Source organism: Zonotrichia albicollis, chromosome 13 (genome assembly GCF_047830755.1).
Source record: "Zonotrichia albicollis isolate bZonAlb1 chromosome 13, bZonAlb1.hap1, whole genome shotgun sequence".
In the NCBI taxonomy this organism is placed as follows: domain Eukaryota; kingdom Metazoa; phylum Chordata; class Aves; order Passeriformes; family Passerellidae; genus Zonotrichia; species Zonotrichia albicollis.
Genome location: NC_133831.1, coordinates 1125573 through 1151906, shown reverse-complemented (window position 1 = coordinate 1151906; position 26334 = coordinate 1125573). Strand labels below are relative to the sequence as shown.

The 26334-nt window shown below is 59.2% G+C and overlaps 5 protein-coding genes across 8 annotated transcripts; 2 read left to right on the top strand and 3 right to left on the bottom strand.

Annotated features, from left to right (window-relative positions):
• Window positions 1-79: 79 nt before the first annotated feature.
• On the bottom strand, window positions 80-4010 carry COG8 (component of oligomeric golgi complex 8). 2 transcript variants are annotated; one of them, XM_074550668.1, is made up of 5 exons: window positions 3694-4010; window positions 3315-3522; window positions 2379-3197; window positions 1557-1725; window positions 80-312 (listed from the first exon to the last, which is right to left on the bottom strand). In XM_074550668.1, the coding sequence occupies exons 1-5, from the start codon at window positions 4008-4010 to the stop codon at window positions 155-157; spliced, it is 1671 nt and encodes a 556-aa protein (XP_074406769.1). In that variant the 3' UTR covers window positions 80-154. The 2 variants fall into 2 exon arrangements, with proteins under 2 accessions (XP_074406769.1, XP_074406768.1); XM_074550667.1 differs by lacking the exon at window positions 80-312 and adding an exon at window positions 1175-1410.
• Window positions 4011-4051: 41 nt separating this feature from the next.
• Window positions 4052-5540, top strand: NIP7 (nucleolar pre-rRNA processing protein NIP7). Its single transcript, XM_074550677.1, has 5 exons — window positions 4052-4186; window positions 4365-4451; window positions 4561-4699; window positions 4987-5127; window positions 5205-5540. The coding sequence occupies exons 1-5, from the start codon at window positions 4131-4133 to the stop codon at window positions 5322-5324; spliced, it is 543 nt and encodes a 180-aa protein (XP_074406778.1). The 5' UTR covers window positions 4052-4130; the 3' UTR covers window positions 5325-5540.
• A 316-nt stretch (window positions 5541-5856) lies between these two features.
• On the bottom strand, window positions 5857-7719 carry TMED6 (transmembrane p24 trafficking protein 6). The gene is made up of 4 exons (XM_014272218.3): window positions 7446-7719; window positions 6644-6770; window positions 6369-6520; window positions 5857-6258 (listed from the first exon to the last, which is right to left on the bottom strand). The coding sequence occupies exons 1-4, from the start codon at window positions 7641-7643 to the stop codon at window positions 6034-6036; spliced, it is 702 nt and encodes a 233-aa protein (XP_014127693.2). The 5' UTR covers window positions 7644-7719; the 3' UTR covers window positions 5857-6033.
• Window positions 7720-8271: 552 nt separating this feature from the next.
• On the bottom strand, window positions 8272-13647 carry TERF2 (telomeric repeat binding factor 2). Of its 3 annotated transcripts, none has more exons than XM_074550672.1 (10): window positions 13376-13647; window positions 13179-13274; window positions 12755-12885; window positions 12470-12556; window positions 11823-11966; window positions 11210-11661; window positions 10392-10778; window positions 9854-9939; window positions 9551-9600; window positions 8272-9157 (listed from the first exon to the last, which is right to left on the bottom strand). In XM_074550672.1, exons 1-10 carry the CDS (start codon window positions 13590-13592, stop codon window positions 8999-9001), a joined length of 1809 nt encoding a protein of 602 aa, XP_074406773.1. In that variant the 5' UTR covers window positions 13593-13647; the 3' UTR covers window positions 8272-8998. The 3 variants fall into 3 exon arrangements, with proteins under 3 accessions (XP_074406773.1, XP_074406772.1, XP_074406774.1); XM_074550671.1 differs by having other exon boundaries at window positions 11823-11969; window positions 13376-13646; XM_074550673.1 differs by having other exon boundaries at window positions 10392-10622; window positions 11823-11969; window positions 13376-13645.
• Window positions 13648-17190: 3543 nt separating this feature from the next.
• CYB5B (cytochrome b5 type B) lies at window positions 17191-26120 on the top strand. The gene is made up of 5 exons (XM_074550666.1): window positions 17191-17413; window positions 22732-22860; window positions 23304-23330; window positions 24595-24626; window positions 25452-26120. Exons 1-5 carry the CDS (start codon window positions 17252-17254, stop codon window positions 25540-25542), a joined length of 441 nt encoding a protein of 146 aa, XP_074406767.1. The 5' UTR covers window positions 17191-17251; the 3' UTR covers window positions 25543-26120.
• The last annotated feature ends 214 nt before the right edge of the window (window positions 26121-26334 follow it).

Below are 26334 nucleotides of genomic sequence, written 5' to 3'. Positions count from 1 at the left end.
CGCGGTGCCCAGGGCAGTGTGGGCAGGACCCCGGCTGCCTCCCGGTGCCCACCCAGGGCAGGAAGGGCCGGAGCCAGGCTGAGGCCACAGGTGTGTATTGGCTGCAATAAAGCAGAGTGGGAGCCCCCAGAGCCGCGCTGGTTCTTGCCCAGGCTCAGTCCAGCAGCTCCATCCAGCCCACGTTGGTGAAGGTGCGGGAGTCCATTCGGTCGATGTAGAGGATCCCATCCAGGTGGTCCATCTCGTGCTGGATGATCCGGGCGGCCCAGCCCGACGCCTCCCAGCTCACCGGCACCCCCAGCTCGTCCACGCCTGCGCCCGTAGCGGTGGGTTGGGGGGAGATTCGTGGAAAAAGGGAGGACCCGTGTGAGAGTTTGGGGAGATGTGAGACAACGGGGTGACTGTGTGAGAGAGGGGACCTGCGTGTGGTGGGATCCGTGAGAGAACAGGGAACCCATCAGAGAATTAAGGGACCCGTGTGAGGGAGGGGCAGGTGCGGGTCGGTCCGTACCGGTGACATGGACGGCCCAGTGCCGCGGGACGTAGGCGGAGAAGCCGTGGACACTGGCGCAGCCCTCGGGGCCGGTGACGAGGCGGGTGTCGAGGACGCGGATGGCGGGGTTGACGAGGACGCGGAGCGGGAAGGGCTCGATGCGGTGCGCTTGGCGCAGCGCCGGCGGGTACTGGGCGCAGCGGGCAGGCGGCAGCTCCGCGGCGAACACCCTGAGCGGCACCCCGAGCTGCGGAGCGCTCAGCCCCAGGCACGGCCGGCTCCGCAGCCCGGCCGCCAGCGCCGCCGCCAGCCGCCGCAGCTCGGGGCCGCCCAGTTGCTCCGGGGACACGGCGGCGGCGGCGCCGCGCAGCACCGGGGCTCCCACCTGCACCGGGGCGGCGAACGGCGGCACGGGCGGGCCCAGCACACGGCGCCGCAGCGCCCGCCAGTAGGAGCGCTCCCGCCGGTCCCAGCCCGCCTCGTGTCCGCAGGCGCGGGCCGGGAGCAGCGGGAGCCCCGGCAGGGCCCGTCCCGGTAGGGCCCGTCCCGGCAGGGCCCGTCCGGCCGCCGCCGCCGCCATGGCGCACCGCGTGCGCGCGCACCCGCGCCCGCGCCGCCGCAGCGCCCCCTGGCGGCCCCGGGCCGCTCCCGCAGGGACACGGGCGGGCAACCGCAGCCCCGCTACCCCGTGGGCTCCGGGGCACCCGGCAGCGCAGCCTCCCCAGAGGGGCTCTCCGCGGGCTCGGTAGGCACGGTGGGCAAGGCCGCGTGTTCCCCCTCCGGGTCCGGGACAGTCTCCGTGGGCGGCTCCTCCTCGCTCGGTGCCGGCGGAAGGAGGAAAGCCAGCGGCTCCCTGAGAGCGGCCACGTCGATGCGGCCCAGGCGGCCGAAACGCTGCAGCTGCGTGGGGGGGACACCTTGGGGATGGGGAGAGAGGGGTCAGGGGCTCTGCAGGCAACGAGACCCCATGGAGGGGGCAAGAGCAGGACAGGGCCTGCTCAGAGCCAGGGGGAAACCACGGGTGAGCTCCCCCTGCAAGGAAAACCAAACCCTGAGATCTCACCCAGTGCCTGTGCAAGCTGTGCTGGAGGGAAGAGCACCTGGAGGCAGCGGTTCAGGTAAGGCAGCAGGTCCTCCAGGAAGGCTGTGCAAAACTGGGTAAAGAGCTCCTGCTCCCGCCCACTGAAAGCCGCCTCCTCAGCACGGTGGAAGGCCAGGATGGTTTTGGTCACCTGGGGAGAGAGGCAGATGGGTCACCTGATGACAGCCATGTGCCCAGGTGGGTAAGGGGGCCAATGGCACCTGGCTTGTACCAGCAGCAGCGTGGCCACAGGCCCAGAGAAGCGCCCATCTTCCTGTGCTGGGCATTGGTGATGCCACACCTGGAATCCTGGGGTCAGTTCTGGGACACTAAGATACATGTTGTGGGGCTGGAGTGTGTCCAGGGAAGGGAATGGAGCTGGAAAAGGAGCTGAAGCACAAGGAGCAGCTGGAGGGTTACCATGGAGAAAAGGAGGCTTGAGAGGGACCTTCTCACCCTCCACTACTCCCTGAAATGAGGGGCAGCCGGGGTGGGGCTGGGCTCTGCTCCCAAAGAACAAGGGACAGGACAAGAAGAAATAGCCTCAGGTTGTGCCACAGGAAGTTTAAGCTGGATATGAGGAAAATTTCTTCAGAGGAAGAGCTGTCCAGCCGTGGCACAGGGCAGTGGTGGAATCCCCATCCCTGGGGAGATTTAGCAGCTGTGGGGATGTGGCACTCGAGGACATGGGTTAGGGGTGGCCTTGGCAGTGCAGGGGGAGTGGTTGGACTGGATGATCTCAGAGCTTTCCCAACCCAGCCCATGATCTCCCAGGACAAGTCCCAGCTCCATCCCTGGACTCACCTCACCAAGGGCACTGTCCAGGCAGGCGGTGACGTCCTGTGCCAGGGCGATGGGGCAGCACAGCCGCAGGTCATTGAAGGCCACGAGGAGCCCGTTGAGGAAGCAGGCAAGGGGTGGGAAGTCCAGCAGCACCATGGGGGGCTGCAGCGTCCCAGGCTGGGCTGTGGGCACCGGCACTCCTGCCCCGCCGCCCAGCACGGCCGGGGCCGAGATCAGCGTGTAGGAATTCATCTCCTCCCGGAATTTCTCCACAGCCTCCTCCACCGCCTTGCTGAAGGCGTCGGCGGCCACGCGCTGGAAGAGGGGGGCCAGCTGCCCGCGGAAATCCACGCCCACCCTGCTGAAGGACAGCCCGAAGTACATGCACTGCCCCAGCAGCGAGTCCAGCCGGCCGCCCACGCCACGCTCCAGGTCGCGCCGCAGGGTGCGCAGGAACTCGGAGACCTTCTGCAGCACCCAGCTGTGGAAGATGGCCCCCTCGCCCGGCGCCGCCGCCTCGGCCGGCACCAGCGGCTCCTCGTCCGAGAAGATGGCGCGGTACTGGGTGACGATGTCGAACAGGTGCACGCGGCACGCCTCGATGGTCTTGGTGATGTGCACGTAGGGGTCGTGGTCGGGGATGGAGGCCTGCATGGAGCGCAGCCAGGCGTCCCGCGCCTGCAGGAACTTGACGCGCAGCTCGGCCTCGGTGAGCACGTCCATGCGGCGCAGGAAGCCGATGACGCGCAGGCAGGCGGGCAGCGCGATGTTGGTGCGCAGCTGCTGGATCAGCTGGTTCAGCATCAGCTGTGCCGACTGGCGCACCTCGTCCACGATGCCCTGGGGAACACAGAGCCTTCAGGCAGGTACAGGCACGGGGCAGCGTGGGGGTCTCCTGGATCACAGGGTGGGACGACGCCGGGTTCAGTCACGGGGCACAGACAGCACGGGGCTCACCTGGATAACAGGGATGCTGCTGTGCTTCCTCTCCAGCCTGCGCACGTAGGCCGTGAGCTCCAGCGCCTCCTCGTAGTAGCCGTTCCGCACACAGGTGTCCATGAGCTGCGGGATCTCCAGGATCTCCAGGATCTCCGTGTGCCGGTTCAGCGTCAGGCTGTTCATGCGCCGGCTGCAGGCGATGGCCTCGGCATCGCGCATGAAGGTCCTGCGGGCCGGGATGGCATCAGCAGGGAGCCCTCCCTGCAGCGGGTGGGTCCGCGCACCCTGCCATCCACACCGGCCGTTCCCAGCCGGCCCGACCCTCAGTGGGCTCCGCACCTCTCGCTCCCCAGCCCAGCCCATCCCATCCCCGGTCCTTGCCCGCCGCTCCCCGTACCGGCAGGCCTCTTGCAGCGCGGGCAGCCGCTCCAGCAGGCTGCCGAGGCGGCTCTCGATGCCGCCGAAGCCGCGGCCGGCGCGGCCGGTGCACTCGGCGGAGCGGATGAAGGCTCGGTAGTGCTCGAAGGCGAGGCGGCGCGTCTCAGCCCCGACCCGCTCCCGCTCCGCCGCCAACCGCGCCGGCTCCCGGCCCAGCTCCGCCAGCCCCAGCGCCGCCAGCTCCGACACATAAGCGGCGAGCTCGGGGCCGCCGGGCGCCGCCGGGCCGCGCAGCCAGGCCAGCAGCCGCGCCTCCTCCGCCGCCGCCGCCGCCATCGCCGCCGCTGCCGCCGCGTCACCTCCGGGCCCGCCGGTTCCGGGTCCGTCACTTCCACTACCGCCGGTTCCGGTCCGGTCACTTCCGGCCCCGGCAGCCCCGCGTGTGCAGCGCGGAAGATGCGGCCGCTCACGGAGGCGGAGACGCGGGCGGTGTTCGAGAAGCTCGGGAAATAGTGAGGGGCCGGCACCGAGGGGACCGGGAGGGCTGGGCCGGCTGGATCCGGGGAACGGGGAGACCAAGGGGACCGAGGGGGTGGTGGTACCGGGGATCGGGCGGAGGACCGGGAGGGCCGGGTCCTGGCGGTACTGCGGCAGGAGGGGCCGGGCCGGGCTCACGGGTCTGTCCTGCAGCATCGGGGAGAACATCCAGCTACTGGTGGACCGGCCCGATGGCACCTACTGCTTCCGCCTGCACCGGGACCGCGTGTACTACCTCAGGTGAGTGCCGGGCGGGGAGCGGGGCGGCCCCGGTGCGGCCCGGTCGAGCCTGGAACTGCCCCACTCTCGGTGCGGCCCGGCCGAGCCCAGCACTGCCCTGCTCCCACAGTGAGAAGCTGCTGAAGCTGGCGGCCAGCGTGCCCCGGGAGAGCCTGGTGGCCCCGGGCACCTGCTTCGGGAAGTTCACCAAGTCCCAGAAGTTCCGGCTCAGCGTCACGGCCCTGGACTACCTCGCGCCCTACGCCAAGGTGGGTCCTGGCCCCGAGCGGCCCCTCAGAGCCCCATAGCCCAGAGAGCCCCTCACAGCCCCATGGCCCTCACAGCCCCGAGTGGCCATCGCAGCCCCATGGCCCCTCACAGCTCTGCAGCCCCTCACAGCTTCACGGCCCCAAGCGGCCCTCACAGCCCCGAGCGGCCATCACAGCCCCGAGTGTCCCTCACAGCCCCATGGCCCCTCACAGCCCCGCAGTCCCTCACAGCCCTGAGCGGCCATCGCAGCCCCATGGCCCCTCACAGCCCTGCCCCTCTCCCGCAGTACAAGGTGTGGGTGAAGCCAGGCTCCGAGCAGTCCTTCCTCTATGGGAACCACGTGCTGAAGTCAGGGCTGGGCCGCATCACGGAGAGCACGGCGCAGTACCAGGGCGTGGTGGTGTACTCCATGGCCGATGTCCCGCTGGTGAGTGCCCGGGCCCCGCCGGGGCTGAGGGGGGATAGGGGATGGCAGACCCTCCCTCACGTCCCCTTCACCCCCAGGGCTTCGGGGTGGCTGCCAAGTCCACGCAGGAGTGCCGCAAGGTCGACCCCCTGGCCATCGTGGTGTTCCATCAAGCTGACGTTGGGGAGTACGTGCGGAATGAGGACACGCTGACATGAGGGACCCTCGGGGACCCTTGTGCTCTGTCTGTGAGTGTTCTGGGCTGGCACGGACTGTGTCCTGCACCGTGGGTGTGGGAAACCCGCCCAGAGTGGGAGGGAAGCGTGGGGAGCTGCCAGCACAGAGCCCCAGAGCCCTCAGGGGGCTGCCTCCAGTGCGGGAGGATGGGCCCTGGCCCCAGCCCTGTCACATAAAGCCTGATCCTTTTTTCAGTGCCTGTTGTCTGGTGTGGAGGTCCAGGTGGAGTCAGTCCTTGTTCCTCCTGTGGGAAATGTGACACACTGGGATGTGTTTGGTGGGATTGAAGAGGTTGGGGGGAGCCTCAGAGTGAGGATGAGCTTCAGGGGAGGGATAGAGGGAAGGAGGGAGGGACCAGCAGCTTTTAGTCTCACAGAGGCTGGATGGCTTTAGCAGGCAGCAGTCGCTCCCCAGCCTCTGCCAGGGGTTCCTTTATTGGGAGTCTGGTAGAAAAAGCCCCTTGAGACACCAACAGTGGGTAGGGATGTGACAAACCCACGCAGCACACAGAGCTCAGGTGACAGTGTGGCCTTTGACTTTTCTCGGGGTGATGCCAGGGCTAGAGCTGAGGCAGGAGCAGGGGGAACTCTCCAGCCTCCTCCTGGAAGCAGAATCCAGCCTCTGCTCCTACTCTGTGGTGGGACAGTGGCAGCCAGGTGAGCTGGCTCTGCAGGGCATCCCTGCCCTGCTCTAGCACCTCTGGCCGCCCGAGGTTTGGGCATGGAAGAGGCGCTTGAGGAAGCAGAGCTGCAGCACCCCGGAGAGGACAATGACACAGCTCTGGGCCATGGACCACCAGTTGATGTAGTTGTAGTTGGACTCCAGGAGGAAGGAGTCAGCCCATTTCCTCATCCGGGCAAAGTTGTAGAAGCGCCACATGTGGAAGGTGTGCATGTGCAGCTTCTGGATGCTTGCCTGCAGGAGAGGCAGAGCTGTGCTCAGAGCTGCCCTCAGTGCTGCCCTCAGCCCGAGCAAAAGCCCTGCTCAGGACATGCCCAGCCCTGCTCTGCTGCCCTGACCCTCACCCCAATTGCCTCCAGGGTGTCGTTCAGCTCCTTCCTCTCTGCTGGCTGCTTGTGCTCCATGTTGAAGTCATCATAGTACACGCCAAAGTTGAGATACACCTGCATTAAGCCAAAGTGGTTCTGGTGGTTGTCCAGGCAGAGCTGGTAGAAACCTGCAGAGGGAAGGGGTTGTTGGTCCCTGGTGGAAGGGCCCCAGTCAGACACAGCCCTGCAGGAGCAGTGGGGGCTCTGGGGAGCCCTGGCTGGGCAGGCTCAGAGCTGCTGCAGGGGCTCACCCGTGTCCTTGGTGAGGAAGTTGATCTGTCCTCGCACGTCCTGGGACACTCCGAGCTGGAAGCCATTGGGGTCTCTCGCTGTCACCAGGATGCTCCTGCTGTTGCCAATCCCCGTTGCCCGCTGGACCTGGAGTCAGGGGACACCCAAGGGGGATTTGTGGGTCCTGTTGTGTGGGGATGGAGTTGTGCCAAGCCCTGAGGACGTGTTCCTGTGGGGCTGCACAGAGCTGGGGAAAGCTGCCACTGCCGGGCACAGCCATGCCCTGGCTCTCCTTCAGGCAGCCCAGTGTAAACAGGAGATGAAAGGGCTGGAGTTTCCCTGTGGGAAGGGGACAGAGCTCAGGGACACGCTGTGCCAGGCTGTGCCACGGCCTCTGGCCAGGCAGTGAAGGGCAGAGCTTCCAACAGTGCCAGAGCTCCCAGCACCTCTTCATGAGCTTAAACCAGGTAGTTTCAAAAATGCATGGGATTGATGAGGGATAGGGATTAGGGTGCTTATATTGGGAAGATACTCTTTCTTGAAGTGAGAGTGGGGAGATTCTTGCACAGGGTGCCCAGAGCAACTGTGGCTGTCCCATCCCTGCAATTGTCAACCCTCAGGTTGGACAGGGCTTGGAGCAATCTGGAAAAATGGAAGGTGTCCCTGCCCATGGCAGGGGATGGAAGGAACCAAACAGTTCCATGCTACTGCCTTAAGAAAGGCAGAGTCCCTGAGATGCCGCAGGAGCAGCACGGGGTGGATCCAGCCCAGCCTTCCCCTGGCTGTGTCAGCCATGTCCCAGGCCACGTCCCCAGCACCCACCTCGTAGCTGAAGAAGAAGTTTCCTCCCTGGTGTGAGAACTGCCAGAAGCACTCGGCGGTGCCGGCAGGGACAACGATGGCGAAGTCGTAGCGGTCGGCGCCGCGGAACAGCGGCTCCTGGCTGGAGCCAGCGCTCAGGGGCTCTGTCCTGGGGCAGCCAGCGGGGCCCAGCAGAGCCAGGAGCAGCAGCAGCAGCATCTTCCTGCTCCCTGGGCTGCAGCACTGCCTCCCCACGCAGGGCAGGGCAGGGGGAGGCACGGGGTAATCATTAACCACAGCACGGCAGCCGTGGCCCAAGGTGATCTGTGCCAGCTGCAGCTCCGACACCTGCACTGCCAGGGCAAGAACCTGCCCTGGGGAAGGCAAGAACAGGACACAGCTCCTGCCAATGGGGCACCACCGACTGGCACTGCCCCACATCCCTGACCTGGTGCGCCTGCTGCCCACGGCTCTCAAGGGAAGGGATTTGTGGAAGGGGAGGAAAATGCGTGGCCACAGCCAGGGGACAAGGGACACTCAGTGCAGCAGCTGCAGCTGAAGGACAGAGGGGGAAGCAGCTGGTCCTAGACAAGACTTCTCCCAGCACTGGCTTTGCTGAACAGCAGCCAAGAGAAACTTAAAAACTAAATTTAGCAGGTGCCCCTGTATCACACCCCTGACCTAACCCAGAAACTCCTGTTTCCCATGTGCACCAGCATGTCACAGCTCCAGGGCAGTGCTGCTCCTGCCCCAGCACTCCCAGAGGGGAAGGGAGAGCCCCACATTCTGTGACCCTCTGCTGCATTTCCACCCACGAGACACAAATTCACACTTTCACAACTCTTGCTACTAAACAAAAAAGGAGCTTTATTTTACAAATGACCGTTCCAGCTTTGGCACTTGAAGGCAGGAACATGTGGCACCCTTGGAGCTCACACAGAGCAAGGGTATTACCAGGAAAAGTCCAAAGAAAACATGACCAAAGTCAGACAAAACTAAAAATTTCAGCATAGAAACAACAAATAGATCCAAGTACTGAAACACAAAGTAATTTTAGCTTTTTTAAGCCTCAGAGCTGGAAGGAAGGAATTTTTCCTCACACATTAGTCCCCCATTAATGAGGAAAAAACAAACCCAACAAGTAGATCCTCTTGCCTGGATCTCTTCCCCACAGAAGTGCTGGGACTCAGTGCTGCCTATTCCACAAGGGAGTGATGGCAAACAGTGAAACAAGTGATTCAGTGAACAGACAACAAACACAAGAATAGTCACCTATGAGATCATCCTCTGCTCACACCTGAGCAGAGCAAACAGCTGGGATTCATTCCAGAGGCTGCAGTGGCCAGGTGGACAAAAGTCTCGATCTGGATTCATGCTGGGAGGCTGCACAGCCCCTGCCATGTGCAGCACGCCAATCTCTGCAGATCCAGCTGGAGCACAAAGCTCCTGGTTCCTCTCTGTCATGGTTCTGCTGTCAGAGGGACTTCCCACACTGGCACAGACTGCACTCTGGGCCAGCTTCCAAAACACAAACTGAGGTCCAAAAACCAAAAGAAAGTCCTGTGGCTCCCAACTCAGAGCATTCCCAGCTTCTTCATGGTCCGCCAGCGGTCCTTGATCATCACGGACGTGCGGTTCCTGAAGGGGAACTTGAGGCAGATGGTTTTCCACCTCCCTTCCCCGTACTTCTTCACCCCTTCCTTGATCCACTCGCTCTCCTCCATGGTCCATTTCTGCAAAGAGCAAGGAAGCAGCTGCGTGGCAGAGCCTGCTGCCCTCATCACCCGTGCCAGGAGCAGCAGGGAGGGCACACAGGTCCTGGCAGCTCACACAACACCCCAGCACTGCAGATGTGCAGCAGGTGCCTTCCCAGGGACCAGCAGAGGTCCTGGTGGCACCAACACGGGACCTGTTCCTGGCTAACAGCTGCCAGATGTGTGTCCCTCAGCTGAACAACCCCTCAGCGTGAGGGAACTTGGCAAACCTTGCTTTAAGCAAAGGCACTGAGGCACATTCCCAGTGCCCTGCAGGCAGGACAGGCCCAGCTCCAGCCTCTTTTATCATGGAGGCTGCAGGGACACTGCCCCCCTGCAGGGCCTGCTGCAAGCACACAAGGCTCCACATACCTGTTTCTTGGAGCCAGAGCTGTTGGAGGCTTTGTTTTTCTCAAGTGATGCTGGAAAACAAGGGAGAGAGTTACATTTCCATGATTTGGGAGGTACAGACCTCCCTGAGAGGCTGCCTTGTGCTTAACTGCTGAGCTGTGCAGTCAGAGCACCCCATGACAGCAATGCACCCCAACTCCTTGATCCCAGCCTTCCCACAGGATTCCTGGTTTCAAAATTCAGCCCCCCAGGCAGCAGCAGGATCCCTGTGAGTGATCCCCTGCCAGGACTAGCACAGGTAATCCCTGCCAGGGACTCTCATACCTGCATTTGCAAAGAGCTCCTCCTCATCACTCCAGCTGTCCTTCTCCTCTGTGCCACAGGAGCTGTTCCACCTTCCTTGGAAGGACCTGAAATCAAGTGAGGGTTTACTTTGGCTACTGGCTCAGGAGAATGTGCTTTGGGGAGCAGGTGCAGGGCCACCAAGCAAGCAGAGCCAGCCCCTGGACACTGGATTTCTTAACAGGTGGGAAGCAAGAGAAGGATGCTCCTACAGACTCTGGCCAGGGATGCTGAAAGTGCAGAAGTGTGGAAAAACATGTGTTCCTTGTACTGAAATCACCTGCCAGGACCAGCTGCAGCACCTCACTAGCAGCAGGACCTGAACGTTTTCTCCTCTTCATTAATCAAGAATTAATTATAAAGCCAAACATAAGGGCAAGAGAGGGTTTGCTGTGCCCTGGAGGGCAAGGTCAACACTCATCTTGGGACACAGGGCAAGGGTTTGGTGCTCAGGCCACCAACACCAGCAAGACAACTCTGGGGGCAGAGCAGACAATAGAACACGAGAGAGGCTTCATACTTCTCACTCTGGGCAGACAAGGGCTCCTCAGGCACTTTGGGAGCAGGTTTGGAGGCAGAAGAGACCACGTGCTCCTGGGAAGAGTCGGGGCACTCGCTCGACTTGCTGGACGAGCCGTCCAACTCCACGATCAGATTGCTTATGCTGAACAAGTTTTTGATGTTATGGGGTATTTCTGGAGGCTCTGAGGTCTCAGAAGCTTGATTCTCCACTTCTCTGCATCTCTTGGTTCTGTGGGATACAGAAGGAGACAGTTGCTTGGGGGAAGGCAAGTCTGTTTGGTCCAGTTTGGTGAAAAGGGCGTCCGAGTCCCCGGAGTCCGACAGGATCTTGAAAGCTTCTCTCAGAACAGAAATCCCATACGAGGTTACAGCTCCAGGGGGCTGCCTATAAAATAAACACAACCAGGAGGCTTATAGGGAAACTGCCAAGGGAGCTCTGCTGCCCAAAATGCAGCCTTGCCCTCCACTGGCATCCCCAACTCCTGGCCCTGCAGTGCAAATCCATGGAAGGGGGCATTCCCAACCCTCCAGCACTCCCTCCCACACAGCACAGTGTCCCAGGTGTGGGGAGCACACCTTCCTGCCTTTCCCAGTGCTGCTCCATGAGAGCAGCCACTGCCCCCTCCCTGTCACTGCAGCATTTCTTGCCAGCAACTGACCCAAACCACCTCAACACCTTCCCAGGATCCACTTCTGGGCTGGCCTGGGTAGGCATTTGGGGAATTAGGAGCTGCCTGGACACAGGGGATTACCCCTGGGAAGAGAACCTGAGGCCTGAACTGCATCCACAATCCAGAACCAGAGTGCTGTGCCCACCTTGGTGATTCCCTGGTGGACACCCTGGGGGGATCAGGGGCTGCTGCTGGTTCTTTAGCTACTTCCATGGGCTCTGGGGTGCCCTTCAGGATCTCATATGCTGCTGGTAAGTGTTCAGGTGTTGCTGCTGGGTCAGTGGCTACTTCCATAGGTTCCACAGCTGCTGCAGAGCCACCGGCTTCTTCCATCATCTCTGGAGCTGCTGTGGGAGCAGCTGCCCTTTTGGCAGGGCTGGCAGCTCCCTCCAGGTCTTCAGCTCCTCCTGCAAGCTCTGGAGCTCTGGCTGAGCCCTCTGCCCTTGCCAAGGCCTCTGGAGAGTTGGTTGGGCCCTCTGCCCTGGCTGGGGCCTCTGGAGCTGCTGCCTGGTCCTTCAGCCCATCTGCAGGCTCCGGGGTCCCCAGCGAGGATTTTGCTTTGCCAGCGTGCTCAGAGTCCAAAGTCTTTTTCAATAACTGAAAACAGAGAGAGCACAGCACATTACAGACACGATTCCTTGTGCTCCCATTCTGTTCTATCCCCTCCCAAGGGTGTTCCATGGATGGAACAGCTTGTCTGACCATGTGAACCCCTTAGGAGGGGCTGGATTTGGTTTAGAGGGCTGCAGGGCACGCACCGTCAGCAGCGCCGGCTCCGAGTCGTCCATGTAGCCCCTGAGGAACTCAAAGATGCTCTGCTGGAACTCCTCGTAGGAGAAATTCTTGACCTTTGGGTGAGACAGATTCTTCTCCCGGATCACAGCCAGCCACTCGTTCCTCTTCTTCTGGAGAAGGATTCACAGGATCAGGTGAGAACACTGGGCAGGGACAGGGCAATCAATGCCAGCCACAGCAAGGGTGTGTGGGCAAGGATGGGCCTTTCCTGCTGGGCATTCTCCAGGCACAGCCAGTTAACACCGAGATGAGGCTGGGAAATGGCCAGGGGAACAGGACAGCAGCAGCAGAAGCACCTTATTTCATTGCCCAAGCACCCTACTGCCTGCAGGAACCGGAGTGGGGACTCCTGCTGCTCCCAGAACCTGCTGGGAACTGAGCTGGAGGCTCATCAAGGGATAAATGGTAATGCTTGGAGGGCTTGTGAGGAAAGCTGAGTGATGGGTGACAACCAAGGTGCCAACCCAAACAGGCAGCACTGGGGGACTGAGGGACCAGCACTCCAGCAGGATTGTTCCCATTTTGGCCTTCTCACCCCAAACCTCCCAGGACACATCTGACCCCCTCTAGACACACCAGCAGCTCCCACTTCATCCCAGCACAGACTCACTTGGTTCCTGGGCTCCTTCCCCATGTGCTTCTTAACGATGTCAGAAGCTTTTTCAAACTCCTTGTTTCTGATACACACAACAATGGCCTGCAGATGAGAACAAGAACAGGACAGACTGAAGCAGGCACAGGAGCAGCTCGGTGCCAGCTCCACTCAGAACTCCCCATCCCTGCAGGGAGGAGCTTGCACACAGTGAGGGAACCCCACACGTGAAGCAGCTCCCACCAGCACCCACACGAGGCAAAAGCTGCACCACGTATTTACTGAGAAAGAAAAGGATCTTACAGCTTCCTTCACCATTTTCTGCACAGCCTCCATCGTCCTGTCTGCCACAGAGAACTCCTCACGGATGAAGTCCAGGACCAGCATGGCTGACTCCAGGGGGGTCAGCTCTGACTCCTTGTCGAAGGTGCAATCTGGAAGAGGCAGGGCAGCACTTTGGAAGCCGAGGCAAAGCAGAGTCGCCAGCCCGATGGGTTTGCCAGCCCCGGTCGCTGCTCCCGGCCCCCCAGACAGACAGACAAACCGAAAGAGTCCCCCTCACCCGCGGGGACCCGCACGGCCCCAGCCCAGGGCCCGGCTCTGTGCAGGGACAGCTCCGGGAGCTGCGGGCGCACGGACACGGAACGGGGGAAGCAGGGGCAGGCTGCACAGAGCAGGAGCGGGGCTGCGCGGAGCACCGGGCCCGCAGAACGGGCCGGGCACCTACCGAGGTTCTCGCCCTCCTCGACCCGCGAGAGGAGCTGCATGATGCGGAGCATCTGCGCCATGTCCGGCTCCCGCTCCAGCGGCCGCACAAGCAGCGCTGTGGGACAAACGGCTGGTCAGGGCTGCGGCCCGCTCCGGGAGCCGCGGGCACCCCCGGGCCCGGCCCCGCCGCCCCCGGCCCGGCCCGGCCCGGCGCACCTTGCATGATGTCGCGGAACTGGCGGAAATCCCGGTTGCGCCCGGAGCGGTAGGCCTCGATGGCCCGGTGGAAGTAGAACTGCAGGACCCAGCGGTTCACGGTCTTCTCAGGGAGCGCCGCCATCCCGGCCCGGTCAGGCTCGGGGTCGCGGTCGCCCTCGGTGTCCCGGTCCCGCTCCGGGTCCCGTTCCCGCCGCGCCGGCCGCCGCGTCGCCATCCCGCCAGGCCCCAGCGCGCCGGAAGTGACGACGCCAACGCGGGGCGCGGCCTTATCTAGCGGGCTCCTCGCCTACAGCTCCCGGCGTGCATCGCGCGCACTCAGCCACGCCTACAACTCCCGGCGCGCATCGCGCGCACTCAGCCACGCCTACAGCTCCCGGCGTGCATCGCGCCAACTCAGCCACGCCTACAACTCCCGGCGCGCATCGCGCGCACTCAGCCACGCCTACAGCTCCCGGCGTGCATCGCGCCAACTCAGCCACGCCTACAACTCCCGGCGCGCATCGCGCGCACTCAGCCACGCCTACAGCTCCCGGCGTGCATCGCGCCAACTCAGCCACGCCTACAACTCCCGGCGCGCATCGCGCGCACTCAGCCACGCCTACAACTCCCGGCGCGCATCGCGCCAACTCAGCCACGCCTACAACTCCCGGCGCGCATCGCGCGCACTCAGCCATGCCTACAACTCCCGGCGTGCATCGCGCCAACTCCGCCCCGCCTACAACTCCCGGCGTGCATCGCGTCAACTCCGCCACGCCTACAACTCCCGGCGTGCATCGCTCCAAAGCCGCCGGTAAGCGTTGTCGCCGTCTGGTGGCCGGGAGGGGAATGGCGGGTCCCGGCGGGAAGGGCAGCGGGAGCGGCGCAGGCGGGGGCACAGATGAGGGCACCGGCGGGGGCAGAGCCGGGGGCACAGCCCGGGGCGGGGGCAGAGCCAGGGGCACAGCCCGGGGCACAGGCGGGGGCACGGCCGCTCCCTGCGGGCTCGGGGTCGGCCCGCTGCCCGTCCCCCGGCACCCACAGCAGCGAAACGCCCGCCTGTAAGTGCTGGGACCCCTGAGCGAGTGTGTCACCTGAGCAGGCCTGGGTGTGTGAAACTCGTGTCACCCGCAGCTGGCAGTGCCACCCTGCCAGGGCACGCCTGAGTTTTTTGCCTTTTTCTGCTCTTCAGAACAACCCCCGCTCTCCTGTGCTCCAGCCTCCTGCCGATCCCCCTCACCTGGAACAGCAAGCCGGGTCCCTGGGCAGGATTTTGGGGCATGGGCTGTCTCACAGTCACTCACACCTGGGGTAATGAATCCCAAGTCCTGGCTTCCCAGCGAGCTCCCTAAATCCCAAACAGAACTGGGGCCTGGAGCTGATCCTCGGGATCACGGGGTGGCTCCTCAGCCCAGGGGACATTCCCGGCTCTGTCCTGCAGGCTCTCTCACCTGAGATGGAAAAGCACGTGAAAATTCCTCTGGCATGAGGTGATCTGGGATCCTCCCTTCCCTCTGCCCCAGGCCAGGACAGGAGGAAACACACATGGGAAAAATCCGTGTGTCAGACGGAAAACAGAGAACCGGGAGGGATTTTTATTGGCAAACAAAGGAAGATAAAAATAATAATGTGTGTGAGGCAGAGGGGCCACCTGGGGCAGGGGTTGCCCTGGGGAGCAGGGTGGGAGCGGGACACGCTTGCAATGCCCTGAAGGATGTGACACCCACAGGCAGACTTGCTTCCCGTGAGATCCCAAGGTCTCTGCAGGGTTTGCATGGGGTGGTGACGTGACAGATGGCACAAGAGCCGAGCTGGAGAAGGTGACAATTCCTGACGTGTTCTGGAGTGGGGAGGGCACAGCATTGGCTCCCCAGGCCAGGCTTCCCTCCCTCATCACTCCAGGGCTGCCTTAGCCAGCAGTGTGGAAACAGCACCCAGGGCTGGAACACTGAATTCCAGAGAAAATGCAGAAATGAACCCACTGTTTGCTCCCTGAATGGTCTGCAATAAACAAAGAGGAAGCAGGGATGATGGGAGCAGGAGCAGGAGTGGCAGTGCCTCACTTTCCAGTTTCACTGAGTCCTCCTGGGGTGTCACCATCAGGAAGAGCTTTGGGGTTCCTCGTGCCAAACAAAGCACTGGGCAGGAAGGCACAAACTGCAGCCGTGCTCGTGCACTGGAGCCTCCCCTCGCTGATTTACGGCTTTTGATGAAGTGATTACAGATGAAAGAAAATATTCCAGGGAACAGGATCTGCATGTGGCCGTGGTCCCGTGCCTGTCACATCCTTCAGGAGGAGTTAGAGCAGGAAACAGAGCAGGAAAAGCACCAGGGCCCCTGCTCAGCAGGCTCGGGGCTGCAGCTCCCACAGCAGCTGGGGCTGCCCCAGGCCAGGCTGGACAGGGCTGGGAGCCCCTGGCACAGGGGAAGGGTCCCTGCCAGGGCTGGGGCACTGGGGGAGCTCCAAGGTCCCTTCCAGGACCATTCTGGCCTTAGAAAAGCAGTGGAGAGCCACAGAAAACCAGGGAGCAGTGGAACAGGGGACAAAGGAAATGTGGAGGAGGGTCATGACGTTTCTTTGAAAACCACAGAGAAACCCTCCAGGCATGAGGGATGGAGAGGAGGAAGCACAAAGGCACTTACTAAGAAACCCATGAAGAAGATTACAGAAACTCTGAACCAATCTGAGCAAAGGTAACTCATAACTCATCCTGCTGGAACTGGGCTGATCTAGAAGGAAAGGGGAGGATCTAGAAGGAAAGGGGAGGATCTGGAAGGAAAGATGTTGGTTTGGAGAGGTGCCAAGAGCTGGAAACACACAAAATCCTGGACTACACACAGAACCAGCCCTGATGACTGGGAAAAGGTAGACAGAAAGGATCAAAAGGAGCAGCAGCTCAATATTTAACATTTAATATTGACTAGGTGAGTGTGGAGAGGTTTCACAACAGGCTGAGCCCTTTACATCCCAGTGTCTGGGTAGGTGAATGTACGGCCTTGTCCAAATGGAGAACTTCCCCTGAGCTCCCTTCAGAGGGATTTGTGACGGGCTGGGCTCTGCCTGCTCACAGCTTCAGCCTTTAGCCAGTGCTGCTCACAGCTCAGCACTGACAGCACGGCCCTGCTGCCTCCTCAGCCCTCGTTAAACAAACATGCACTGCCCAGCCTGTGCCTGTGCTGCAAGTGCAAGAGATAAATTCCACAAATGCCCGTTCACAAAGGGAAACCACCATGGGGTTCATGAATGGCTCGGGTCCCTGAGCTTCTGAGCAGCCTCTGACCCTGGAGGGAGGAGAGAATTCCCCAGCGCTTCTCCTCAGGCCTGGCTGTGAGCTTTGCTTGGGAGCCCGGGCAGAGCCAGGCCTGGGGATGTGCTGTTCCGAGGCTGTGGGATCACACCTGCTTTACAAACATGCAGGGAGAACTGCCAGGGACACGGGAAAAGCTGAGGGCGGGTTGGTGACGGGCACGGGGGTAACGGGGCGGGTCGGAGCCAGGAATGGGGGAACGGGGGCTGAAGGGAGCGGGGGCTGAGGGGGGAACAGGGACTGACGGGCCCGGGGCTGAGGGAGGTTCCGAGACTGACGGGCCCGGGATCGGGGCTGAGATCCCGATCCAGATCCCGATCCCGGTCCCGGTCCCGATCCCGATCGCGATCCCGATCCCGGTGCCGCCTCAGAGGCGACGCTCACGCGCCGTTTCCCGCTTTTCGCCCCGGCCGCTCCCCATTGGCTCACGCCCGTCGTCGCGCCCTCTCATTGGCTGCGCCGGCAGCGCCCCCCTCTAGCTCGCTCCCCATTGGTCCCCGAGTACAACGGAGCCCGCGCGGGGCGTTGCCATCGCTACGGCGGCCGGCGCGGGTCAGGGCGCGCGTTCCGCGGAGGCGCGCCGGGCAGCATGGAGGGCGGGCGGCGCGGAGAGGCCGCGGCGGCGGCGGCGGCCGGGGACGGGCCCGCGCCCGTGTTCACCCTGGAGGAGGTGGCGAAGCACAACACCAGCCGTGAGGCCTGGCTGGTGATCCACGGGCGCGTGTACGATGTCACCCGGTTCCTGGACGAGGTGAGGCCTGCACTGGGGCTGCCGGCCCGGCCCGGCCCTGAGGGGAGCGGAGACAGCCGGGGGTCTGTGGGGCCCAGAGGGGCGGGGGCGAGAGGAGGGGGCGAGCCTGCCCGGGCCGGGTTCGGGGCGGTCCCGGTGTCCCGGGGGCAGCTCCCCGCGCCGGGCCGGGCCGTGCGGGCTCTCCGGGCCTCATGGCCGCGCCTCTGCTCCGAGGGGACAGAAAATCCTTCCAGACTCACTGCGTTTGTCTTCTGATTTTGAAGATTGAGAGTGGTGTCCTAACTGGTGAGAGCTGGGAATGGAGTGGAAATAAAATAACAAAACAGTGATGCCCGAGGGAATGGCATGAAGCTGTGCTCAGGGGAATTTAGGGTGAATATCAGGAAAGGTTCTTCCCCCAGAGGGTGCTGGCACTGCCCAGGGATGCCCAGGGTGGGATTGCTGGGGTGTCTGTGCAGGGCTGGGGTTGATCTCTGTGGGTCCCTTGCAGCTCAGGATATTCTGTGATTCTGTGGTCCTATGAAAATCTCAAAGGGTTTGTCCCAGTTTGAAATACCAGCAGAGATTTCGTGGCATTTGCAGGGCAATGTACAAAGGTTGGGCTGAGCCAGCTCCAAAGCAGACACTTCACTGACATGCACTTGTTCCAGCTTGTTGGTTCTGCTGGACTGAGCCCAGCTCTGGTTTCCCTGCAGGCCCACGTGGTTGAAGCTGTGTGCTGTGCAGTGACAGAGCTGCTGTGGAGAGGGTGCCTGTGCATCAGGCAGGAGAGGTGGCCACTGGCAGCTCCAGGCTGTGCCTTGCTGTCAGCATTTATTGATGAAGTTGGACACAATCTGGTTTCTTCTTTGGGTCCAGAAAATGAGCAAATCACAGAATTGTCCAGGCTGGAAAATCCCTCCCAGACCATGGAGCCCAAGCTGTGCCCAATGCCCACCTTGTCCCCAGCACTGAGAGCCACCTCCAGCTGTTCCTTGGACACCTCCAGGGATGGGGACTCCAACCCTCCCTGCCAATGGACAGCCCTTTCCATGAAGGAATTCCTGCTGATGTCCAGCCTGTCAGGGAGCTGTGCACAGGCAGAGGGTCCCCTGAGCCTCCTTTTCTCCAGGCAGGGCAGTTTGGGGGATGAGATGTGCAAGGTGGAGGCAGGACAGTTTGGTGGGAGGGAGTTGTGGGTGCTCAAAGGCCAAACAGATGCAGGGAAAGACCAGGAAAAAACTTGGAAAAGCCATTCACAGCTGGTTTCTGAATAAGAAAATGCTGGGTTAGGGTTTAGGAAGAGCCAGAAGGAGCTGGAGCAGCTGCAGGAGCTGTGAATCCTGTGAATCCTGTCTTGCACTTGTCTCTGCGACACTGCAGGGAGGTTGAGTCTTCACCTCAATGTTCTCCCTAAGATGGAGCCTGGGACCTGCTCCCTGGGGCACCTCTGGAATTATAAGTGAGCCCAGACAAACACCTCGGTCCCAGCCAGGTTAGCAGTGCCCTGGGTGCCGCCTTGAGGTGGTGTTTCACCCTGAGATTGTATTTCACTCTGGCCTTTCCAGGCCCTTTTCCCCGTTTGTGTTTTCCTGACATTAAAGGACCCACTTGGAGGAGGGAGAGGGAGAAGAATGAGGGCACTGTTGGGCTGTGCCAGCGTGGCAGGAGTGACACAGGGGGGCTGGGGAATCAAGGCCTCATGTATTGGCAAAAATCCTCTGTGTGTGTGTGTGTGTGTTACCCTCTGAGTGCTGAGGAGTGCCTCTGGAACCAGCAGTGCCAGTCTGGAGCTGCAGAGTGCTGGGAACCAGCAGTGCCAGTGTGCTCTGTGGCTGCCCAGCAGTGCCAGTGTGCTCTGTGGCTGCCCAGCAGTGCCAGTCTGCTCTGTGGCTGCCCAGCAGTGCCAGTCTGGAGCTGCAGAGTGCTGGAACCAGCAGTGCCAGTGTGCTCTGTGGCTGCCCAGCAGTGCCAGTCTGCACTGGAGCTGCAGTTCCCTGGGCAGCTGGAGCTGCAGAGCTCAGTGTCCCCCCTGCCCTGTCCCGTGTGGGCACTGCAGCAGGAGCTGTGGGTGCCCCTCCTGGCCTTTGTTCACAGATCTGGCTGGCAGTGCTGAGGGTGCTGGCACGTTCCGTGGGTGGGGTTGTGCAATCCTGAGGAAGTCACCGCTGAAAGGCTGAATTTGGCTTCATAGTTCCTGCAAATTACACACTGCAGGTCAGCCAGCCCAGAATCCGTGTGCTGCTGGAAGTGTGGGCCAGTTAAAGTTCCCCGTTCACATTATGTGTAATAGGAGTAACAGGACATCTGTCAAATAACAACACTTACTGAATGGTAAGAACACGAACCAAATCCAGGAGATGTGCAGAGACAGCAGCTGAAGTGCTGCAGGTGTTCCTGGGAGATGCCATCTCCTGTGCTTCAGAGAGCCTGGGAGGGGCTGAAATGAAATGGGATTAATTTCCAATCTAAGAGAGCCTCTTGGTGATGTGTTTTGCCCCAGATCTGGGTGAGTGACCGCAGCAGGACACCTGTGACTGCTCCTGGTTGCAGTGGTGCAGATAAGCCCGTGCAGGCTGTGGCTGGAGCAGCAGGCTGTGTGCTGGGAGGCAGCTGTACCTCCTGCAGCAGCTCTGGGTCTGTCAGGCTCACACTTCACCACCAGGGTATCAAAATCTGAGCTTCTGACTTGTGCACAATCTGTAAAGGTTTATTTAGGGTCCTGCTGGAGTGATACAGCTTCTGTCCATTTTCACATATGACCAGGGAGTGTGGAGATGCAGGTTTCTCCAGGAAGCTCTCGTGTCTGTTATCTGAGCCCACAGGCCAGAGCAGCCCCCACAGCTCTGTGTCTCAGCACATGCTGCTGCTCCTGATCCCCCTGATAAGTGGAGCAGGAATCCATTTCCAGTTCCCAGCTGGAAGGAGCCTGGGCTGTGACAGCCCTGACCCACATGGCTCGGTTGGTTTCAGGTACAGTGTTCTTCAGGAGAAGGAGGAGCACCAGGCACCTGAGTTTCCTCCTGCTGCCTTGCCCCAGCTTGGCAGAGGTGTTTTTGGAGAACCTTTTCCCAGCCTTACACCAGCACTGTGCAGGATGTGTGGGTCATTCCTCCAGGAGACTGCCCATCCTTGGGTCTGCCTTGGATGGTGCTGGACATGATTATTGCACAGCAAAACCCTTCCCTCTCCTGGTTTATTTCTTTGACTCTGAGCACTAGGGCATGGAAGTTTCACCCCTCCTCAGCCTGGTGTTCTTATCTCTCACCTGCCACAGTGATCTAATTAGTCCTGGAGCTTAGTGTGGCTGCTGAGCTCCTCTGTGTCTGCAGCAGGTCTGGGCCAGCAGCTCCCAGGCAGACATTTGCAGACAGGTTTTGGGGTTTGTGGGAGGGCTCTCCAGGCTCTCTCCCTGAGGAGGTTTGGGATGTGCTCTCGGTGGCCTTTGCTGTGTGCCCTCATTCCCAGTCACTCTTACTGTGTGTGCTGAGGGTCCAGTGACACAGAGAGCCCAGTTTTATTGTCCCCTCTGTCCTTCTGGTTTGCTTTTGGCCGTTTCTTGTCACAAAGGGACATTTTCCAGCCATTGTTTCCCCTGAAGTATTCTTCCTCCCCCCACAGTTTGCCCCACTGTTTCCATGTTTTCCTGCAGCTTTGGGCAGGTTTGTGGCACAGTCCGTGACTTCCTGTACAAATAGTCTGGGTTTGTGTTTGCTGGCCTGGGACAAGGTGGGAATTGTTTGGCTGCAGCGCTGCTGTCTGGAGGACAGAGCCCTTCAGAAATAGGAGATGCCAAAATATTTTGAAGGTCTTTTTCTTTTAGGCTTGGAGATTGCAGCGAAAGACAGATGTGCACAAATAAATAATTGTGGATTTAGCAAGTGCAGAGAAAGGCTTCAGAAGCAGAGATGTAAAGAAGAGTGAACTTTACTGTTCTCCTTCTCTCTTGAATTTTCTCCTTCCTCTTGTCTCTTGCCTGTGGAGAGACTGGATGTCACTGAAAGCTCCACTGCACGTTCCCTGTTGCTGCAGGGTTGTGTCTGTCCTTCTGGGGTGAATTATTAGGAAAAGAAGGTTGTCTGCTTAAAATGCAGGTATTTTCCTGTCTGAAATATGAGACTTCTGGTGAGGCAACCCTAAGGAGTCATTGTAAAACTCTCAGATAAATGGGCAGCTTTTCAGTGGGTCTTAGCTGGAAACTGGGCAGTTGTTCTGAGCAGTGTGAGCAGTCCCTGGTGTGACTCGTGTGGGATCAGTGAGCTGAGGGCTGGTGTGGGAGAAGGGGCAGCCAGGGGAACTGCAGCTGGACACAGGGAATGAGCCAGGAGCTCAGCCTCTGACAAACTGTGTGCCCCCATCCACTTTGCCCGTTGTGGCTCTGAGGAAGCTCTGTGTTGGTTCGGTGACATACCTGGACAATAAGGGATAATTCCAGATAAAGAGCTCTGATAGGAGGATTGCAGGATTGCCTGCAGCAGCCCACTGGAGCCACCAAGGGGTTGGTTTGTGTTCCCCCCTGTGTTTGGTACAAGGGGGGATGGCCTGGGGGGAATATTCAGACTTTTGGCAGCAAAAGCAGACAAACTGAAGGAAGAGGGGGGTGGCAACTGCTCTGTGTCTGTGGGAAGGAGAAGGATGTGACAGAGAGAAGCAGGTGTGTTGTTCCTTTGATCTGAAATGTAGCCCAGCATCTCTTCTCCAGTTCAGGGCTGGTTGCCTGCAGCCCTGGAGCCCTGGGTTAGTCCTGTGAGTGCCCTGGGATGTGTGACCGCTCTGTTGGTGTAGCTGGGTTAGCTGGTGGTTCACACTCAGCCTGTAAGGGATTGGCCTTTGCCAGGTCTGTGGTTCCATTGCCAGGCTGTGCCTGGAACTGTGACATGGACAGGGGACAGAGGCAGCAGAGCCACACCCGGGGTTTGTGCCCCTTCATCCCACCTGAGAGTCAGCCCTGACTGCTGCCCCCCACAGCAGTGGCACTGCCACTCTGGAGCTTTGGGGGTTTGCCTGTTGTAGCTCTGCATCTCTGATATTAAACAGCGCCATTTTTGTGGTACTTCATGATTTCCTCCCCCCAGGTCACTGGTGGTTGCACACGGGATCAAGTTCAGTATTGCACACCTGTGGGCAGAGTCAGCCAAACATCATTTTTGTAGTACCTGAAGAAGGAGAATATCCTTTCCTGTGAATTCCTGAGGAGAGCTTGGACAGTTGTACCTCTGGCAGATTTTACTGATGGTGTTCCTTGAGGCATCCAGCAGTGGGGCTGGGAGGAAGGCTGGTGACATCCTCACTGCCTTTCTGCATCCAGCCCTGGGCTCACCTGGACTCTTCTCTTCCAGCACCCAGGTGGAGAAGAGGTGCTGCTTGAGCAAGCTGGCAGAGATGCCACTGAGAGCTTTGAAGACGTGGGGCATTCCACAGATGCCAGGGAGATGCTGAAGCAGTACTACATCGGAGAGGTGCACCCGGTGAGTGCCCCCACCGGTGAGTGTACCCCAGACAAAGATACAGGCTGGCCCTTGGGAAATAAGTCAGTACTTGAGGGGCTCAGGCAGTCCCTGTGTTGTCCAGGGTTTCTGCTGGGGAAGCTGAAGTAAATTAGTCTTGTCCTTCCACCATTCAGAACAGATTTCTCACTTCATTTAAATCGGGGCACTTGAGCTGAATCCATGGGTTCCCTCTGTTGCTGGTGGAAGCATCATCCACCTTTGCCTTGTAAATCTGAGCTCAGGAGGGTGAGAGTTCCCAGGGGCACAGACACCTTTCTGCCTGCCTTTGGGTGCCAAGGAAGGACTTGTTTGAAAACTGAGCCCAGGCAATTACCTTTGTACAGAACAATTCCCTCATAAAGGCTGCAGCCTCCCTTTGAAGTCAGCACTTACCTCTTTCTTCTTCTTTTTCCGCCTGACAGAGTGATCGTGAAAAGCAAGGTTCTAAGGTAAGCTCTAGCATTCCAGTTTTCTGCTTTTATTTAATGTCACGTCTTTTGGAGGCTTTCCCCCCCCTCTTTTTCCTGTGGAGCTTGTGGCTTTATGTTTACGCAAACTACACACGAATAAATTTCCCAAGCAAATTCTACCTTTGTTTTTGTTCTGAACCTCAGTGGGCACCTCAGTGTGGAATTGGGAGTGAGTTTTTGTGCCCTTTCTCTGCTGGCAGCAGAGATGTTTTTTCCACACCTTGAGCCACAGACCATTTTTTGCATTTCTGGCTGTGTCCTGACCACGGAACTGGTTTCCTTGTTGTTCCCTCCGAGCCAGGAGACAGCAGCAGGGGCTGGCTGGCAAACAGGAATTCTCTGTTAACTGCCTCAGGGATCAGTGCTGTTGCTTAACACTCAGGTACTCCTGGACTAGAACAGGGCAGAGTGTTGCAAAAATGCCTTTGGAAGGGATGGGGAGAGGGAAAAGGCAATAAATAGAATCCCAGCTGGAGGTAAACATGTGCCTTGCAGCTGGCTGGGCTGGGAGGCCTGCACAGGGCACAGCTCTGCCTTCAGCAAGGCTTTCAGGAGATGTTCTTTGAGCAGGACCACTTGCAGAGCTGCAGGAATCCAGAAGGGAACTGTCTGCAGAGAAATCAAACACAACTCAGGCTGGGTAAAGCCTATGCTTAGATATGGAGCTGTGTGATTATGTACATATTCACTTTAAAATTTATTGTTTCATTCAACTCCATAAGAACATGCTGAAAATGTGCACAGAAATCAATGACGATCCGAGTAGCTCTCTTGGATCTGGGTTAAAAACTTTATTCAAGTATTTTTCTCTTCTGATCAATAAATCCAGCAGGTTATGCACAGGTGAGGGCTCTTTCCAGAGTGCATCATCTGTATTAAAGGAGGTTCCAGTGTAATTCAAAGATGGCAGCAAGAGAGAGACTCAGTAATGTACAAATAAATGAGGGGGAAGCACAAAACCACCCCAAAACTATAAAAGTGTGATGCAATAAGCAAGGCTTTATTTTGAGAGGGGTGCAAGTTCCAGCATGAAGCTGGTGACTGGGTGGGACCGATTGGATTGATGGAAGAACATGAAGATGACAGCAGACATCCCCAAAAGCAGCCACGCTGGTGACAGGGGGTGTTTGGGAGGGGAGGGTGATTTTCCCTCTGTATTTGTTATCACACGTTCAGGCTTGTCTTATTAGCACACATTTAATGTTTCTTTGTTCCCCTGCTAACTCACTCTTTCCTCCTCCAGAATTCAAGTAGGACATCCTCAGACCAAACCAGGTACAGTATCTCCTGAAAACAAGGCTGAGAAATGGAGGGGATGGGGATGTCTGTAGAGCTGCACGTTAACTCCAAAGGGCAGGCGAGTCCCTGGGGATGTGCTGCAGTGTCCTGGCAAGCAGATCCTCCACAGCAAGTGCCAGAGCGTGCACCTCCCTTGCTGGATGTGAGCCCAGCCCTGCTCTGTGCTGGGCAGAGCCAGCGTGCCAGTGTGTGGTGTTCTCTGCCCCCTGTGCTGCTGTGCATTGGCATTGGCTGCATCTCTGTAACCACAGGGGCTGTTTGGGTGGTCGCTGTGGGCCCAGGGATGGGTGGGTTTTTGGAGGACTTTACCATGATCAGCCCAGTCTAGATGAAAATCCATAAAACCAGCTCAGGGCCCTGCTCTCCTGCAGCTCGTGCAGGAGGTTTTGTTCAGGAGGCTGCTGAGGGTGAGCAAGGCAGATTTACCAGGGCACAGCTGTAGCCGTTGCCATCCTTGAGTCAACAGTGTTGTTTGTACAACACAAATTACAGCCTGACTTATTTAAGGAAAATAAAACCAAACCAACAACAAACCCCCCCCACTGGTCTCTGGATGTGCCAAGCTGGAAACTGCAGCCACCCAGCTGCTATTTTATAAGGCACAAGGCCACTCCTGTGGGGGCTGGCAGAGCCTGTGCCTGGGGACAGTGGGGCGGCCATGCTTAGGGGCCAGCCTGTGGGTACAGCTCCCTGGATGTGCCACAAGGGTTGAATATTGGGGATGGATTATAACTAGGTGCTTTCTTCTGGTTTCTGCGGTGTGCACGTTTTAGTTTGTTGTTTCTTTTTCTCTCCCTGTAGTTCCTGGTCGACATGGCTGATCCCCATCTTTGGAGCACTGGTTTTAGGTTTAATGTATCGTTATTACATGGCAGATGGGAAAAGCTCCTGAGCTGGCCTTGCTGGGGCCTCAGACAGCCTGAGAAGAGGGAGAGAGAGTGTGTGTGTGCAACACGTGGGGTTCTGCTGCCCTTAGCCTTCCCGCCTTGCTTTTAGCTCTGAGTCTGTCAAGTGATGTTGATATCCATGGGACCAAGCTAATTCCAAACTCTGTCCTAACTCTGGGACCCACTGATCTGTTGTACTTCCCTCTTGCCGTGGCAGGGAAAGAGGAACTCCTGTTATTCCCTGCCCTTGGCGTGGTGTCCCTCACGCTCTCTCTCGCTCTCTCTCGCTCTCTGACATTACCCCAGACAACCTTTTCTCTCAATGCCTTTGCGTTAAGCCAGACACCATGAAAGAGCTGCCCTGGGCCTGTTGCTCTGCCTCAGCCCTTCACACAGTCAGGAACCATCTGCCAGTTGTCTCCAGCCCTTGCCAGCAAGGATGTCCAGAGTTTGGTTCTGCAGGAACGTTCCCAGAGCATGCAGGCAGCACCAACTGGAGCGGCAGGGAGTTGTTGGGTTGGCCTCCTCTTTCTGTTCCTGTCTGTTTTTAACGGTTCAACAAATACATGGATTTTAAAAGTGATTCCGTTCATTTTGTAATATTTGTACTTGTCCCTTTGGATTGTATATCCTGTGAGCAACTTATGCTGGATCCTGGTTGGTTGGGGTGTTTCGTGCTGTGTGTGGCAGAGCCAGTGGGAACTGGCATGTGGCTTCTGGAAATCAGATTCTTCTTTCTCCCTGAGGTCATGATCTGACACATGTATGGGAAATTAAACTCATTCTTACGTACTGTG